We start from the raw sequence: 17,219 nt of genomic DNA, 5'->3' as shown, positions 1-17,219 counted from the left end.
TAGAGTGTGGCACCAGGTTCTTCAATATTGAATCTTTTCACAATATTCTAATTTTCTGAGATACTGAATTTGGGGGTTTTATTAGTTGTCAGTTATAATCATCATTAAAATAAATAAACATTTGAAATCTGTGCTGAATGAATATAATAAGTTTCACTTTTTGAATGGCATTACTGAAATAAATCAACTTTTTCATGATGTTCTAATTTTATGACCAGCACCTGTCACCACAGTGATCTTGCCACAGGCAGCAGTTTGAACATTTCAGTTTCTTTACATTATACAGTTCATACAACAACAGGTTTAGACCTGGGCATTTATGGCAATTTCTTCAGAAATATTCTAGTTTTTCTGCAAACATCTGGAGCCAACACTGTATGTAATGTTGCTTCAAATTTCCTGCCCAGTGGTGCTCGTGACAGGTGCTTCTTAATCAAAGTCTTTAAGCTTCAAGGTTAAAGCTTGAAATGGGTGATGAAGCGCTTCCAAGGCACCTGAGGTTGTTCTGAAAGCGCAACATCTCCAGTTGAATGTGACCCTGATGGGGATCGGAATGAATCGGGAGCGCGCATGTTGCCAAGCTGTGGTTTCATATCTGCGCTCGTTCACGACCACAAACTCCAGACCGCAGGGGACAGACCCGCTGGAAGCCTCCACTGGGAGCCCAACCCCCCACCTGCTCTGATCGGGATGGCGGACGGAGAAGTGTTGGCTGCCGGGGATGAGTTTGAGGACGGCGGCCTGACGCTGCGGGACTACCGGCGGCTGACCCGGCTCTACTGCATGAACGGCGGGTATCACCTCCAGATCCTCCCGGACGGGACGGTGCAGGGCCGGAGGGACAAGCAGGACGTTTACGGTAAGGCTCCGCACTGCGCATGCGCACATCCCGTTCATGCACCGCCGCATGATGCGTTCACGTCCTCTCGCAGTTGGAGGTTAAACATCCCGCAGCTTCGGTCATTTTGGTCGTTTAAAATAAAAGCGTCTGCATAAAGAATATATAATAAAGTAGCGCATACATGTTGTAAAGTAAAACTGGAAACGGTGAGCTTTATTTAAACTTTAAAGTTTACATTTATTTATTTATCATCCTGAGACATAACCCGGAGATATACAGCTTAATTCTTAGTTTAAAACAAGCTTAGTTCAAAACAAGGTAAAATAAACAAAACAGGAGCTAAAAGCTAAACATAGCAAAACTAGTTAAAAGCTGAATGTGTCCAAACTGTAGCAAAATGCAGCAAACCCATAGCTAAAAGCTATATGTGGCTATAAAGTTTAAAAACGTACAGCCATAGCTATTTGCTAAATGCAGCGTAAAAGCTAGGTAGTAAACTGTAGCTAAAAGCTAAATGTTGCAAAACCATGGCTAAATGGAGAAAAAACATCTAGATTGGAGCTAAATGCTAAAATTAGCAGTTGTGCAGTCAGGGGCCTAGCAAGACTGAAGACAGAAGCAGTGGAGCAACTTCAGAAGATCTTTCTGAGATCCTAATGATTTGTAAATAGTTAAATGTTGAAAGGTTCACACAATGAAATACAGCCACAAATTTATTTCCAATGACTGTCAGTGTCCACCAAAAAAAACAAACTAAACTGGACAAAATAAATGAAAAAATGTTTATTGTGTAGCAAATTCACATCCTTAAGATGATTGATGTATGGATCTTCATCTGCTCCCCTGACTCTCAACTAACAATCAAGAAGATCACTTTCATGTCTAGAGGAAAATCCTGAAAAGAAACTTAACAGAAAAAACAAGTTTGATACACAGAAGCTCACACTGAAAATAAATGGCACCATTCAAAGTAAAATTTAAACCTAATCTAAAGTTTTGGATGAAATCTGTTCAATCTAAACCGTCACCTGAAATGAAACAGTATTTCACATTTAACAAAGTTTTCTTGTCGATGTTTGGTCATAAATTAATCCAACTCTGTTGTTTCAGCTGGAATTCAACATCTGTCTCCTTTCAGCTGTTTTAAGGATCAAAGCTGTGGACAGAGGCGTCGTCGTCATTCAGGGGACAGAAACCGAGCGATATCTGGCCATGAGCGATGAAGGCCGTTTGTACAGCTCCGTGAGTGCAGATGATTTACAACAATTCAATCAGATACTGAAGAACACGCAATCCAACCTGATCAAATGTCTAATTTCAGTTAAGTGGACTTTGTTTGTGTTCCTGCTGCAGCCCACAGTCACCGATGAATGTTACTTCCTGGAGAAACTGGAGGAGAACCACTACAACACATATCAGTCCCAGAAGTATCAAGACAACACTTGGTACGTAGCCCTGAAGAAAAACGGCAAACCTAAACTCGGTCCGAGAACCCACATCGGACAGAAGGCCATCTTCTTTCTCCCCAGACAGCTGGATGATTCCCGGGACTAAAGGAACAACAAAAAATGTACAAACAGACCGAAACCTGCTGAAAGCATCGTCGCCTGGCCCTGTAATAAATCATGACGACGTGGAGGTGAAACCGTCTGTTTAGCTGTGATCCAACCAGCGATTGGTCCAAACTCTGCTTCTGTAAAACACTGCAGCCTTTAATGAGTTCTGTGTCCACCAAGGGTTTTCATTTGGGACAGAGCAAAAAGAAATGACATCGTTAAGAAACGCAGCTTCTCCGTCCTTTTTTCTTTTAGTAGCAATTTAACTAATTCTTCAACAAAGGTGGAGTAATCTTCCCAGCACTGTTTGTTATTTCAGGCTTTGTGGTTCCTGAAAAAAAATGTCTGAATTACTGAGAACCTTGGTGCAGAGGTGGAACGTGTGCATGCAGAGGTGGAACGTGTGCATGCAGCGTTCTCAGTACAGGCTCAGTAGTTTTTAAAATTCAGACCCGTCAGAAAGAGAAGCCTCAGTAGAACCAAGAGCAACTCATCCCAAACATCTGGTGGAAAGAGGCAACCCGTTGGGACATGGGTCCAGATGTGGTGGCGTCATCTTTTTAGTCGATGCTGCTAACCTGACAATGTTACGTGCCTGGTGGTGCAGTCGTAACCTTTTCTGTCGCAGACGCTTTGTTCATGCGACGCAACATTGCTGCAGATTTAAAACAAATCAACATCTTATAAACATGTTTGTAAGTTCAATCATCCAGGTAGATAAAAGAAGGTTAAATCATTTCATCTGGACCAGTTTCTTTAAAGGGATCTGGTCCAGATGAAATGATTTAACAACATGTAGATGTGTGAACTCTTTGCCTCCACTAGAGGCCGACAGTGAGTAAAGACTGCTTGACCTACTTGCATTTTTGAGCAACAAACTTAATTTTACAACTAGATTTAGATTTCCCTGCAGATGATAATCCTCCAGATTTCCTGCAGAGTTTGACCTTGCAGCATATAATCCCTGCTCTTTGTCACAACTGATTAAAAGTTCAATGAAATAATCCAGACGAGCCAGAAGACCCATTTAAAGTGATATTTATTTAACACTAAATATTTTCTGTACAGTTACACAACAAAACTCCAACACTTCAGCTCTACGTCACATAGAAACAAGCATAATTGGTTTTTAATCAAAGCCATGGCAGAAGTTAAATGGTGATTTAATCAGTTTGTGTGTGGTTTAATACATTAATGGGAACAACCTCGGGGTTTTATTGGTTTAGCATTTAAAAGTGCAGCTGCAAACATTGTTTGATATAATTGATACTGAACTTCAAACACAGAATGAAGAAAGTTGAAAGAAGAACTAAACTAATTTTACCATCTGCTCATTAAATCTTCAGGCAAAAACAAACAAAAAAAACACTTGGAGGCGGAATTTAAGTTATTTTAACGCTCGTCATGTAATTTGATCCATCCGTCTTCTTAAAAGACCAAAACTCAGACAGAAAACAGATATTTCTATAATCAGTGAAGGAAATATTCACTGACTCACTCGAGAGTCATCAAGAGGTCGGACTAACGTTTAATTTTTTTATTCAAAGACGGATCAAACATGAGCTCACGTGCTCAGAAAAACGGTTGCAGTCACAGAACAAACATTCAGGAGGCGATGCTGTCAAAGAGGCCGTTTAGAGGTTCGTTTCTGGACATTTGCAGGTTCAGACCTTCCTACAAAAATTCAAGTATGGATCATTAAAGAGCATCTCAACTTAAAATCTGCTTCCAGGTGTGGATCATTTCACCTCAAATCAATGTACAGCAACAAAAATAAAACAAGTAGAATGCGACATAGGTCTCGTTTTGGTATTTTTGTATCCACCGACATGGTTTGGTGGACGGCAGCGATTTAAAATGGAGACTGAAATCAGCAGGCGAACGCAGAGCTTCCAGCCATCAGGTGAGTGAAATACAGAACCACGTCTACAGCACCTACAGCTTGCCTTTTCTGGTGACCCCCCGAGTCTAAAACAAGTGGCGTTAGTGAACGTTACACAGTGAGCTGCATGCTAAGGCAAATCTACAGCGTTGCACTAATTATTATTACCTGCTGGCTTCAACGCGGGGCTCTAATTATGAACGTGGCGGGCAGAAGCATGCTCGTATGCTACCATCAAATGACATAAGGCTTTACTCGTACGGTACAGACAGGTGTAAATAGCACTTAACATTTGCCACTAATTAATACATTAAGAGACCATTAACCATGTTGTATTAATAAAGAATCAAAACAAGTCATATAGTTCCTGAATGTGTTACCGCCATGAGTTGTCTTTATCTAGAACTCTTCTGGACGATTGCCGGTTTCTTCGTGGGAATTTCAAACACATTTTCTGTGCACCTTGTCCTTTCACGTCTGGAGTGAATGTCAAAGAAAAAAACACAAAAAACAACGACGTTATGAACAGTTCAGGAACCAAGCTGGTTAATAAGGAGTATTATTTGGTCCTTGATTGTACCAGATGCATTCATGGACCAGCTGTGGATGACTGAAATATATAATTTAATGCATCTTCGTTTGGTTTCGGTCACTGCGAACTGCGTGGCGTTGTTTAATCCTTTTGATTTTATTTGTTCAAGCATGAGTGGCGTTTGGAGATGCCCAAGCTCAGCACATCTGATAACATGTTTCATTTAAACAGCAGGACGGTTTCTGCCGTCATGTCTCTGGATTCATTGTCCAAGTTTTCTTTTGGCACTAACAAGAACTAAACCGCCCTTAATGCTCATTACTGTGGTGTTTTAATATACACGTTCTTCTGCTGCTCTCTGAAACAGATGAACGTTCAAGATGTTCAGAGTCTTGCTCATCGCTGCAGCTGAAGTAAAGTGGGCTGCTCGTAAATGTAAAACATTTCCAGTTCAGCGTCACAGCTGGTATGAGCCTCACATCCAGATTAAAACTACTTACCTCTAATAAATGAAAAGTACTCTTGTTCTGGGGAGGTTGCCGTAAGCGGGATCAACCAACTTGCGCACTCTGGAGTAGTTAACGAAGCCTCTGATGAAGAGCATGAAACCTGGACGGAACATTAAAAAAATAACTAAGCTATTTAAAATGCATTGATTCAATAGTTTAGTTTATTAATCTGTATCGATGTCTTGCAAACGAGCAGAATTAACAGAAACTGGCTTTAAAAGAAAAAAAAGAAAAACGCTCAACAGCAACATCACTGCCCTGAAATCCTGACTCGGATACTTTCTACTGAACTAAATTTAAACTCAAATGTATCCAAATGATTTGAGAGAGAGAGAAAAAAAAAAAAAAAGGTTGGCGTTTCTCAACAAAAATAAAATTCAACACTTTCTAAAGTGGAGCGTTGTTTTCTGGAAGACCTCAGTATTTTCTGAAGAGCACGTTGACATAACGTAATGTTCTTCTTCAATGATCAACCAATAAATGAGACCTGTCTAATGTGTTTAAATCAGAGTTTCAATGTGAAAAATGTTTTTTTTTTTTTTTTTAGAAACGTCAGGTGCCTGCAGGGCAGAATGCCCACTGACTGAGTCTCACTTATCCATAAGTAGTATACTTTCATTAATAATACTCTCATAATGCAAGAATACACTCTGCTAATAGGTCCATGCTGCTGTAGATTATTTCTTTTTCACTTTTGGTGCCTTGTTTTTGTATTTTTGTTACATGCATTTCGCATTTCTGGTTGTTTTTTTGTTTGTTTGTTTTGGGCGAGTTGAGACGGTTCTTCTTGTCCTGAGCATTTCATTGCATTGTGTTGATCTGCATATGACAATAAAAATAAACCTGATCTAATAATTTGCTACTGTACAACGTGAAATGTCCTTAAAGAAACCGCTCATTTTCATTTAAGCACTTAATTTACTATTTTAACTAACATTGCCATGGTGTTACAATAGGGTTACTTTCTACATTAAATAATGTGTCTCACTCACCAAGAGCCAGGAACACCCACCACAACCAGTACTGACCATCGAAGTAACCAGGGAAATAGGTGGAAAACTGCAGAAGTTCAGAGATAATACAGTCAAATCATAACCAGGTAGGTGAGAACACATTCATGTTCCTCCGTCTAAACAAAACTACAGTAAAGGTTGCTACATACTTCACAAGAAGCAAGAAATGTGTTCTTTCTCCTAGGTCTGAGAGAAAAGAATTGCCATATTTTTCACCCTATAAGTCACAGTTGTTTGCATAATTTACATGCCCTGCGACTTACAGACCGAAGTGATGTATTTATGGATTTTTTCCCAATATTTATAAACCATTTTTTGGCTGAGATGACCGTTTTCATTCATCCTGACTGAAAATATTGAACACTACCATTTTCAGCAGATAGATGGCACTCGGGTAGTAAGGCATGCTGTTGTATCATGTAATAGTTAAAAAAGTGGCTATTAATGACAAATTAAAAAAAATTAAAGACAAAAACAACTGGACTTAATTTATTATACTTTACTTTATACTTAGTTTTTTCTTTAACTTTTTTTTTTATTTACCATGTCCTGGATGACTGAGAATTTTCACCAGCTGTTAATGACACAATCGGCTTGCCATACACTTCGTTCCGCTCACTGCTTGGAGCAACCGTCACAGCAGCTGCACCGCCCCGGCGAAATGCAGCTAATTTGACCATTAAAGTGCATTTATTAAGTAAAAGTTCAACTGAGACACACCTTTACTATAATTTTGAGCAAACAAATAATTCATTCAAACTTTATTTATAATTGTTTTAGGTGCTTATCTTGTTAAATTTCGAAGAAACGCGCAGTGTTCCCCCTTCCTTTTTCCCTCCCTGTCTGCACGCTTCCGGGAGCACAGAGGCAGCGAATACTTTTGAAATGCAGCTCATTTGACAAAGTCCTTTTATTAAGTAAACGTTAGACTGAGACACACCTTTACTATAAAATCGAGCAAACAAATAATTGTTTGTAGGTGTATATTTTGTTAAATTTCCAAGAAATGAACAGCGAGTCGTCCCTCTGCGCGTGCCCGCTTCAGCGACTCGGGCTTTGAAATGCAGCTGATTTGACCGTCATAGTGCATTTATTAAGCAACAGTTAAACTGAGACACACCTTTACTATAATTTCGAACAAACAAATAATTGTTTTTAAGTGTTAATCTTGTTAAATTCTTGTTAAAGTCCTCCCGTGCACGCGCTCACGGCCACCATTTGGCAGCCAATTGATTTTTGGCACAACACCGGCGCACATTTCCGGGTTGTCAGCGCTGACGTGTAACAAACGCGACGCGTCAGCGGTGACGCATAATAGATAAGACGTATACGGCGAAGCAACGTTTTTATGGATTTTTCCACTTGATTAGACATGTTTGGACTGTAACGACTTAAAGGGCAGAGCAACGTTTACGGCAGAAAAGATGGTACGTTTTCTTTCCTCACAGCCTTTGTTTGGGCGTTCTTGCAGCTTGTTCTCAACACATGATCTGTGCACAACTTTTCTCAGTGGTGTCTGGGAACTTTTTGTGATTGGGCAAGAATGTGACATCAGCGTTTGGATTTTAAGTGTCTGTGACATGCATTTCCTACAAATACAAACAATGGAAGAAAACGTCTCTATTTTCAAGAAATCTGGCACAATAAACTTCCTATAAAGGATAAAAATATTATAGAAACCCATTTAGTCAGAGAACAGGTATATTTTTGTTTAGTAACTTATAACTTTGCGTGACCAAAGTGAAACTGGAAGTGATGACAAAGGAAACTCTTCAGCTTCGTCTTCGGTCACATGACCAACACGTTGAACTGTCGGCTGTTCCAGGGGCTCAAACGTAAAAGGAGCAGCACCCAGAACTGTCATCTGATGATAGCTGACCTACTTCTCTTTGTCTCTATCTGATAGTGACTCAAAACAATCTAAAACAGATTCGTCTCCACCGTCTGTGTTGTTAGCCATTGTAGCAATGCTGTTTTCATGCAGGTTTCTCTTTGTCTTACATTCCTGTTGCTGTGCAGGTGACTTTTCAGTGACATTTCATCTAAGTGGTAATGTTAATGAAGTTATCTTTACAATAGCACATTAGTATTTATCATGACAATTTAATGTCACGGGCACTTTAAAGTGGAAATGTTTACATTTCCATTTTTTTCTGCCGGAGTGGAAATTTGTTTGAAGAAGAGTTTTGAGGAGCAGCTGGCCGAGGCAGAGAGGAAATGTGAAAATCTAAAAAAAACTTTTAAAGGCATATTAAGACAAGCAAATGGCAAAATCATGGAAAGAGAAAGCCCATATGTTGCTCACAGAGGAGAGCATTTGTCACAAAAAAATGTTCTGACCTTTGCAACAAATTTGCAAAGGCAGAAAGATGAGTTCAGACCCAGAGTGGTGACACTGGTGGGAAACAATCAATCAATTCTGCAGTGGGAGAGCTCTATGAGGACCTCTGGGAGTTCTGCACTCGAGTTTCTCGCAAGGAATGAAATGCCCTGGCCAAAATAAACTTTAGTCTTGACAGCTTGAGAAAACGAACACATTTCTCAGTTCTTGCAGAGTACGGTGCATATCGAGCTGGACGCAGCTGTAGAAGTGCTGTTCAGTGAACAGTTCTTACCCTGACGATGAGGACCCATTTGATGAGGGACAGGCCAAAGCCTGAGATGGCTCCATACCGACCAGCAGCTGATGTGGTCAAACAGAACGACAAGAAGAAGCCAATCCAGTTGAAGAGGAACGCCACTGGTGAAAGAAACAGTCATTATTAAAACTAACGAGCGGAAAAACATTAGCAACAAATTTGTGATTATAAAACTGTTATTTAGAAACATGAAACCTGCTTTTTCTAGTTGTAAGCAACATGAGACAAAACCCATGCGTTTTGTCTCACATTTTTTTAGCAGTTTATACAAACTAGCTTCTCAGGCCACCTAAGTTCTCAAAAAGCTCATCGTTGTGCTTCCCAGTGTTTATCTGAAGCATGAAAGGGATAAAAAAAAAAAAGACTAATGTGCTCCAACCACAGCTGAGCAGGCAAGAAATGGCCCCAATCCTGCTGCGCAATCACAAGGAGTCAGCTGTGAGCACGCCAACATCGACTTGAAAAATCACAGTCAGATCAACAACGCTGACAACAACCGTTCTGAAACATCTCAGATCAGCCTTCAGATCCTCGTGAACAAGCAGTGACCTGACGAGAGCATCCAACATGTCGGCTAACCATGTTTTATTCTGTCAGAAATCCTCTGACCCCTTTGATCAGACGGGTCGGATCAGAGCACTGCGTCTGGGATCTGTAGCTTTCAGTGTCAAATACATCAGAACAGGCGTCTCTTCTAATGCTTGTACTTATATAGTGACTTTTAAAGAATTGTTTAAAGTGTTAAAGTGGCTGAAGTTAGGCTTTGCATGCAAGACATGTTGTGATACAGTTCAGTGACCATAAATATACTCAAATCAGTAAACTACTAAAATCATATGCTTTATCTTACTGAAGAAAGTGAGCATAAAGATGCCGTCGTTTCCTATTCGCAGCTGATCAGCATCTTCAAAGTCATCTCTGGCCACAAAGTCTTCATCCTGCAACAACCAGCATTCATTTCAAAAGCTTCCGTTCACTTGATTCATTCTGAAACTACACGAGGAACGAGTTTTTGTTGTTAAGGATGTGTCTGAAAATAGGAAACGCACCGAGACTCTTCCAGTGACCAGGGGGACGGCAGCCTCGGCTTTGCTTCTCTCAGCTTCGTCGTAGGAGGGTAAAGTGGTGGCAACGCTGTAAGAAGGAGGGTTGGGAAACCTTCCTCCATCTTCCTTGTTTTCAAAAAAGGCTGTGAGTGTAAATATAAAAATGATCATTTATTCAGCAACACAAGTCTGAAACGAACTCTTAACTGTAAGAACAACAGAGCGCAAAGACGATGTTCTCCAGGAAAAAACAAGAACTTTAAGTACTTTAAGTGTCCACGTGTGTGAGGGTTGAAAGCAGGTTTTGCTTGAAGCATTAGATCTGGTAACAAATTTAGAATTAATATTATTTCACTACACTTCAAGGCAGTTCTAAAATGATGGAAATATTTTAGGGAGGACATTTAAAAACAGCAGAAGCGAAAGCAACAAGTGTTTTACTGATTAACCCGGACTTTCTGCTGACAGAAACCAATCTTCTTTCACTTCCTCCCATAAAGAAAAGCAGAGCTGAGTGTTCAGAATCAGGCCAGAGACGAGGCGTTACAGCTCAGAGAGCACATTAGTAGCAAGTGTCAATTACTGTTTGTTCTTCCCATACAAGCAGAGACTTTTATCTGGGTTGTTTGGCACTCGTCCAAGAATCCTGGTTTGTGTTGTTCAAACAGTACCAGCACTGAATCAGATCAATTAACTCGTCCAGGAAGAGCTCCAAGCTGCACCCACTTATGCAACACACTGACCTACACACTCTCAAGAAGAGGACTGGAAACATGAGACTTTAACAGCACTCGGCCTGCTCAGCTTCACAATACACTGCCTGCCAACAAAAATATAGACAAGACTACTGTTAAAGTGTGTTTAAAATTGGATTTACTTGTGGAATATTTGTGTTTAAATTCATACTGCAAGACTCCATCTCTCTTCAATCTTAAATATTTATCTGCTGAATTTTTTTTTAAATTATTATTTGGCATAATTTTAGAGCCAAACCTTAAGAAAAACCCGAAAAGATGATGCGTCTTTGAAATTTCAAGTAATAAACAACAGTCATGACAGGCTCAACCTAAAAATACTCTTGTTCGAGGAGGGGATCACATAGGAAGCAACTTTGGTCATTTGCAGATGTTTTTTTTTTTGTTGTTGTTGCAAATTATTGATCCCTCAGAAAGTTGTTCATTTCCCTTGGTTGCCCTAATCTCACTTTAGAGCACAAATCATGTTGAGGCTCTCACACATATGCAGCGAGACATTACTAACGCGTTATCTGGAGGTGTAAAAAAAAAAGAAGTGGCAGCGTTTTTCCAACCTGCGTTTGCTGCAGCAATGCTGCTGTAAGGTGGTGGGGCGTCTTGGGCTGAAGTCTCCTGGGACGGCTCCACCGGCTCCTCCTCGTTCACCAGCTGAAGCAGCAAGAACAAACAAACACTGTCCAAGTCAAATAAAAACTGCAACCAAATGTAAACATGAAATACAATAACAAATACAATTTAACTCTGTGGAGTCTGTATAAGAAACCAGAACCGCATTATCACTGTAGGACAGTGGAACATGATCATATCTTTATGTGTCCGTCACATCATTGTAGCTTTCTAGGGATCTGTTTGGTTCAAGAAACTACAGTTTAAGTTGGAGTCTCTAAATATCTAAATGAGTAAAAACAATGAAAAAAACACGACTGATTAAAAAAATAAACAATGGCGCAATGTCCTGATGTTAACCTGACTCAGTAATGTTGGTATATTTTAGTTAAGATGACCTTTTAATTGTCTTAAATCAAAATTCAATGAGCTGGGTGACAACTGGTCTCTCAGGTGTCTCTTGTAAATGAGTCCTCGAGGCTCAATGGGATTTACCTGTCTAAATAAAGGCTGAATGAAAACTGCAAAGCCAAATCTGAAGAATATTCAATCACCAATAAAGCTAAAAAAAAAAAAAAAAAGATCTTCATCTTTTAGACAACTTGGACACAGAAGGACAGAGAAGTCAGTCTACGTGTCCAGAACAGCATCACTCATAGAAACTGGGCTTAATTTCTGTACATAATTGCTACCCTATCAAATTAATTTCCAAATCAAATTTTCTCTTACATACCGACTACTACTGCTACACACTGACCAAAATAAACACTGTAATTTCCCACTGCGTGTTTACAAACGTGTTTTGATGTCTCCGGGCCAGGACTGCGCCCATGTCGGGCCAGCTAACATTACGAGGAACTAACTAGCTCCAAAATAAAAGCAACTAACGCCCATTTCACGATTTTCGTAGCACATTAATACACGAGTCTGACTCAGCTATACATATAAATCTATGCAACTATCAGAACAACTCCGGGAAACAAGGAGCGTTTGGCTGAGCTCCTTGTTAGCAGCTAACTGTTAGCATCGTTTCAGCTAGCCAACAACCTGTTACCTTACCTCCTGATATCTGACGTTACTGTTTTGTTCTGCCATTGTGGAAGAAGAATCTGGTGTGCAACACGTCCTCTTCCTAATTCAGTTGCGAATATATATCTGAGTAAAATAAATATTTCCGACGAAACAGAAGATATTTATGGTTCTCCCCCTTAGTCCGCCATCTCCTTCTTTCTCAAGAACGACAGCGGTTATGGTGCTGTATTCAAGTGCCGTCGGCAACTGAAGTTGCTCGTACGCTCGAAGTTTAAAAATAAATTGTATATAAATCAGCCGCTATTTATAAATAACCGTTTTACATTTAATATTAAAAAACGTTTAAAAGTATCTAAAACTGCAGTTGCCTGAAATTGATATAGCGTAATTTTCCTTTTAAACAAAACTGAAATATCTATGAAACGTTAAACCATCTGAAAGATTTACAAGTAGCACTGAAAGGCAACACGAGCTGTTTCGTGTCATGCGACCTGAAAGAAAACCACAACACAAAACACAATCAAACTCGCTTTATTAAAAAGGATAAGTGAAAAAGAAGGCTGTAAAAACCTTAAAAAAAAAAAAAAAAAGCACTGACAGCCTGCGGTGCTCCAGCGCCTATTATGAAGATTAGTAGTGGATTTCTCCACCACTATTTCAACAGGAAATGGAGGCACTAAAGGCATCATTGGAGTGCATCTTTCTTGATAAATGCTTCATGATGTGCAAGAGAGAGGTCCTCAGTTGTTTTTGGGCTCTGAGTGAAAGGGCTCCACCAGCCTGTTGTGCACGTGCATCATCCCTGCAGAAAGAACATTCAGCATGTTTTCTGCAATTCAAGTGGCCAATATATTTTTATTTTCTTCATCCAACCAAAACTATGTTTTGTGATGACAAAAGAACACACAGTACTGCACCGTATGCACAACATGTGCTGTTATTTATCAGTACCTTTAAAATACTTCACAGTCTTGACTCGCAGCTCCAGGGTGGCGTCTTCGTCACAAACAAAAACAGTTTGTGGATGCTGCTGGAATGCAGACACCGTCCACATGTGATTCACACCTTCCTCTATGGCTTTGTACAAAGCAAATGATTTGTGTGCTCCTGTGATCAGAATCACGACCTGAGAAGACAGAGAACATGTGACCTGTGTGACTCAGTCATAGCAAATATCAATAATAATAATAAAATCATTTATGGGTGTTTTTCAAAACACTCGAGGACACGTTACAATAAAAAGACAGACAAATACTACAAATTAAACAGGCAAATATTACATTTAAAAAAGGCAAATACTGCAAATAAAACTGGCAATTACTCCAATTAAAACAAGCAAACACTACAAATAAAACAGGCAAATACTAAAGTTAAACTGACAAATACTACAGATAAAACTGGCAATTACTACAGTTAAAACAGACAAATACTACAAATAAAACTGGCAATTACTACAGTTAAAACAGACAAATACTACAAATAAATCTGGCAATTACTACAGTTAAAACAAGCAAACACTACAAATTAAACAGGCAATTACTACAATTAAAACTGAAAAATTCTAGAGTTAAAACTGACAAATACTACAGTTAAAACAGACAAATACTACAGTTAAAACTGAAAAATTCTACAGTTAAAACAGGCAAATACTACAGTTAAAACAGACAAATACTACAGTTAAAACTGAAAAATACTACAGTTAAAACTGACAAATACTACAGTTAAAACAGGCAAATACTACAGTTAAAACTGACAAATACTACAGTTAAAACAGGCAAATTCTACAGATAAAACAGGCAAATACAAATAAAACAGGCAAATACTACAGTAAAAAAGCAAGTATTACAAATTTTACAGGCAAATATTACAGTTAAAACAGAGAAATGCTACAGTTAAAACAGACAAATACTACAGTTAATACAAGAAAATGCTACAGTTAAAACAGACAAATACTACAAATAAAACAGGCAAAACAAGATAAAGTGGTTGAAATTGTGAACAATGTGGAATGTTTTGTAACTAGTCTAACCCAATGTGTTTTGAGCAAGATTTATTAAGTGTATAAAAGATTCAGCAGTTTGGATTGATAGTGGAAGAACATTTTAGAGCAGCATGACTGAAGGCTCTCAGGCCCCTTGTGGAAAAGTTGGCAGGTGGAATGTAAAGCTGAGAAAAAGAAGAATATCAGTGAGTTAAGGATGGAGTGTAAGGCTGAAACATTTTAGAGAGGATCTTTAGAGAAGCAAGAATATGGAGAGCGTTGAATGTGGTGGTGAGGAGCTGAAATTGTATGCGATGCTGGAAGCCTGTGGAGCTATTTGGAGTGATGTGTTTTCATAAGAATCTGATGAATCGGTTGCAATTGATGAATTCATTCATTCAACCTTTATATATACAGGTTAGTGTCATTGAATTATGAGGACTCATTTACAAGAGAGGCCTGATTTAAACACAAAGCATAAATGAGGTACACACAACAAATTGATTTGTGTGGTAGATCAAAGAGAGGAGAGTTACAGTGATCGCTGAGAGAAGAAACAAGGGTGTGGATGAGAGCAGCTTCACTGTTGGTTGTGAACGACACAAAGACAGTTGATAGTGGGTGGATGAAAATGAGCAGAACAAGTACTGGGGGTATGTATCTATCAAAAGAAAGAGCATCATAAAAGATAAGACTCAACAGGAGGTGTGGGGCAGATTGTGGAATTGTCAACAGTGACAGAGAAATGAGAAGATTTAGAGAGGGTGGACTTGAAGCCATCAAAAGTGATTGAGTTTAATTAAATTTTGAGAAAACCATGTTTTGATTTCTTCTAAAAAGTTAAGCAAAGAATAGGGATAAAGTGTGGAAGAGGGTTTACTGGAAAGGTAGAGTTGTTTGTCCTCAATGTAACAGTGAACACAAACGTTGAATTTCCTGAAAACAATACTGAGAGGGAAATTTAAAAAAATAAGGAACCCCAGAATTGAGCCCTGGGGAACACCACAGCTAACTGTGGCTGGTTGAAGCAGAAAACCAGAATTAGCTGCCATCAGCAAGGTCAGTGATGACTCAGACCAGAGTCATTTCTGTGCTAGGGAGTGGGTGAAAGCAAGACTCAATCTTCTAATATTTTAGAGATAAATAGCAAAGTAGAGATGGTTCTGAAATTATTTTGACCACTGTGATTTGCACTAGTATTTTTTTTAAACAATTTGAGTTATCAGTGCAGCTTTGACTGAAGATGTGGCATCAGTTGACATTAAAGAAGAATACATGATTTTAGGTATGAAGAGAAAACTCACAATGAGTGTTTAATGTTCTGTTCTAGACCTTGAAAGCTAATCATTCCTTGCATTGTTGTGTTCCAGTTTATGCAGAAACATGATAAAGCAAATAACAGCACTGACAGGACAGTCATATGGTCTCCTAACCTCTTTTGCATCCATGACCGTGCCCACTCCAACAGTCAGAGCCATGGTGGGCACTTTTGAGAGATCTCCATCGAAGAAGCGAGCGTTGGCCATGATAGTGTCCTTTGCGAGAGTCTTCACTCTGGTTCTGGAGACCAAGCTAGAACCAGGCTCATTAAAGGCAATGTGGCCATCTGGTCCAATACCTGACACATGACATTGAGATGTTTTTTTATTCATTTTTCTTCACTGCACAATCTCTAATACTACTGATTACAGTATTATCAGCACTGCGTTTCTCTGACCTCCGACAAACAGCTGGATCCCTCCAGCAGCTTTTATCTTCTCCTCAAAGGCGTCGCACTCTGCTTGAAGATCGGCGGCGTTTCCATCGAGGATGTGGGTGTTCTCTGCTCGTATGTCTATGTGCCTGAAGAAGTTACTCCACATGAAGGAGTGGTAGCTCTCAGGGTGATTTCTGGGGAGCCCTAAAAACAAGACCAAAGCTTTCAAGTGCTTCTCATTGTGTATTCATTTTATTTGTCGGAACAAAGATCGATAAGAACTCACCTACATACTCATCCATGTTGAACGTCTTCACATACTGGAATGAAAGTTCTCCATTTTTATGGTATTCAATCAGCTTCTTGTAACAACCTAAAGGGGTGCTTCCTGAGAAGAAGCAAACATGAAGAACCAGTTTAAAGTGAAAGAAACACTCGCGCCTGTTTTGCCTCTTCAACAATTTAGTAACTAATGTTTAATTTCAGTTTTTTTTTATCTGTGACTAATATCAAAAATGTGAATTAATTTAAAAAAATGATTAAACAAACATCTGCACGGTTTTGCAGACAGCTCCATCTCTTACCTGTGGGGAGTCCTAATGTGAAATATTTATTGGGTCCAGGTTGAAACTGTAAAATTCTGTTTCTTATGTACTTTGCAGCCCATTCGCTCGCCTGGTCATAGTCATTCAGGATGATCAACTTCATGGTCTTGAAAGAAGAAGAAGAACAGAAATCTGTACAAATCACTTCAGTCTTAAGCCAACAGCTTTAAAAACCAGCTAAATCAGACTTTGGACCCATCAAGATAACTGCATCATGAAGCAACACTCAATAAAACACTGTTTAATCCCTTTATAAAACTAGAATACAAGCTGTAAAAGTAACTGTCACAACTTTGAATCAAAAATGTGCGTTTAGATCCTGGAAACGTAAAAAGACAATAACTATTATTCTCATTTTACCTCAACGAGCAGCTCTCAGTTGTTTCTGACAGTCTGGTTGAGTCATGTGACCAGGAAGCGCGGAGGTGACGTTCAGGGACTGGCTCGGAAAACACCAAGTCGCCGTCAAATGACCGGAAATGGTAATCGGTTCATAAATCATATTTAAACTAATCAGTATTTCACC

General features: G+C 39.3%; 4 protein-coding genes across 4 annotated transcripts in view; 2 read left to right on the top strand and 2 right to left on the bottom strand.

Moving 5' to 3' along the window:
• LOC119408264 (glucocorticoid receptor) overlaps positions 1 to 17,219 on the top strand; it is a 156,577-nt gene that overhangs the window by 46,834 nt on the left and 92,524 nt on the right. The gene's annotated exons all lie outside the window — the stretch shown is intronic.
• fgf1a (fibroblast growth factor 1a) lies at positions 691 to 2,395 on the top strand. Its single transcript, XM_037675339.1, has 3 exons — positions 691 to 859; positions 1,980 to 2,083; positions 2,195 to 2,395. Exons 1-3 carry the CDS (start codon positions 691 to 693, stop codon positions 2,393 to 2,395), a joined length of 474 nt encoding a protein of 157 aa, XP_037531267.1.
• On the bottom strand, positions 3,426 to 12,671 carry LOC119408508 (NEDD4 family-interacting protein 1). The gene is made up of 8 exons (XM_037675337.1): positions 12,439 to 12,671; positions 11,328 to 11,421; positions 10,022 to 10,161; positions 9,823 to 9,910; positions 8,949 to 9,073; positions 6,313 to 6,379; positions 5,312 to 5,420; positions 3,426 to 4,756 (listed from the first exon to the last, which is right to left on the bottom strand). The coding sequence occupies exons 1-7, from the start codon at positions 12,472 to 12,474 to the stop codon at positions 5,314 to 5,316; spliced, it is 657 nt and encodes a 218-aa protein (XP_037531265.1). The 5' UTR covers positions 12,475 to 12,671; the 3' UTR covers positions 3,426 to 4,756; positions 5,312 to 5,313.
• gnpda1 (glucosamine-6-phosphate deaminase 1) lies at positions 13,130 to 17,114 on the bottom strand. Its single transcript, XM_037675343.1, has 7 exons — positions 17,054 to 17,114; positions 16,673 to 16,799; positions 16,375 to 16,476; positions 16,110 to 16,292; positions 15,826 to 16,010; positions 13,363 to 13,537; positions 13,130 to 13,213 (listed from the first exon to the last, which is right to left on the bottom strand). The coding sequence occupies exons 2-7, from the start codon at positions 16,794 to 16,796 to the stop codon at positions 13,152 to 13,154; spliced, it is 831 nt and encodes a 276-aa protein (XP_037531271.1). The 5' UTR covers positions 16,797 to 16,799; positions 17,054 to 17,114; the 3' UTR covers positions 13,130 to 13,151.

Source organism: Nematolebias whitei, chromosome 4, assembly GCF_014905685.2.
Source record: "Nematolebias whitei isolate Nwh7 chromosome 4, NemWhi1, whole genome shotgun sequence".
In the NCBI taxonomy this organism is placed as follows: domain Eukaryota; kingdom Metazoa; phylum Chordata; class Actinopteri; order Cyprinodontiformes; family Rivulidae; genus Nematolebias; species Nematolebias whitei.
Note: the sequence above shows the minus strand (reverse complement) of the source record. Positions and strands in the feature narration are given on the sequence as shown.

Excerpts from the sequence above, each read along its gene's own strand:
- LOC119408508 (XM_037675337.1), bottom strand. The coding sequence starts at position 12,474 with ATGGCAGAACAAAACAGTAACGTCAGATATCAGGAG. Across the intron at positions 11,422-12,438 it reads GTAACGTCAGATATCAGGAG|CTGGTGAACGAGGAGGAGCC; the intron begins GTAAGGTAACAG and ends TTGCTGCTTCAG. Across the intron at positions 10,162-11,327 it reads CATTGCTGCAGCAAACGCAG|CCTTTTTTGAAAACAAGGAA; the intron begins GTTGGAAAAACG and ends TTACACTCACAG.
- gnpda1 (XM_037675343.1), bottom strand. The coding sequence starts at position 16,796 with ATGAAGTTGATCATCCTGAATGACTATGACCAGGCGAGCGAATGGGCT. Across the intron at positions 16,293-16,374 it reads CAACATGGATGAGTATGTAG|GGCTCCCCAGAAATCACCCT; the intron begins GTGAGTTCTTAT and ends TCTTGTTTTTAG. Across the intron at positions 13,214-13,362 it reads GACTGTGAAGTATTTTAAAG|GGATGATGCACGTGCACAAC; the intron begins GTACTGATAAAT and ends TTCTTTCTGCAG.
- fgf1a (XM_037675339.1), top strand. The coding sequence starts at position 691 with ATGGCGGACGGAGAAGTGTTGGCTGCCGGGGATGAGTTTGAGGACGGC. Across the intron at positions 860-1,979 it reads GGACAAGCAGGACGTTTACG|CTGTTTTAAGGATCAAAGCT; the intron begins GTAAGGCTCCGC and ends GTCTCCTTTCAG. Across the intron at positions 2,084-2,194 it reads AAGGCCGTTTGTACAGCTCC|CCCACAGTCACCGATGAATG; the intron begins GTGAGTGCAGAT and ends TTCCTGCTGCAG.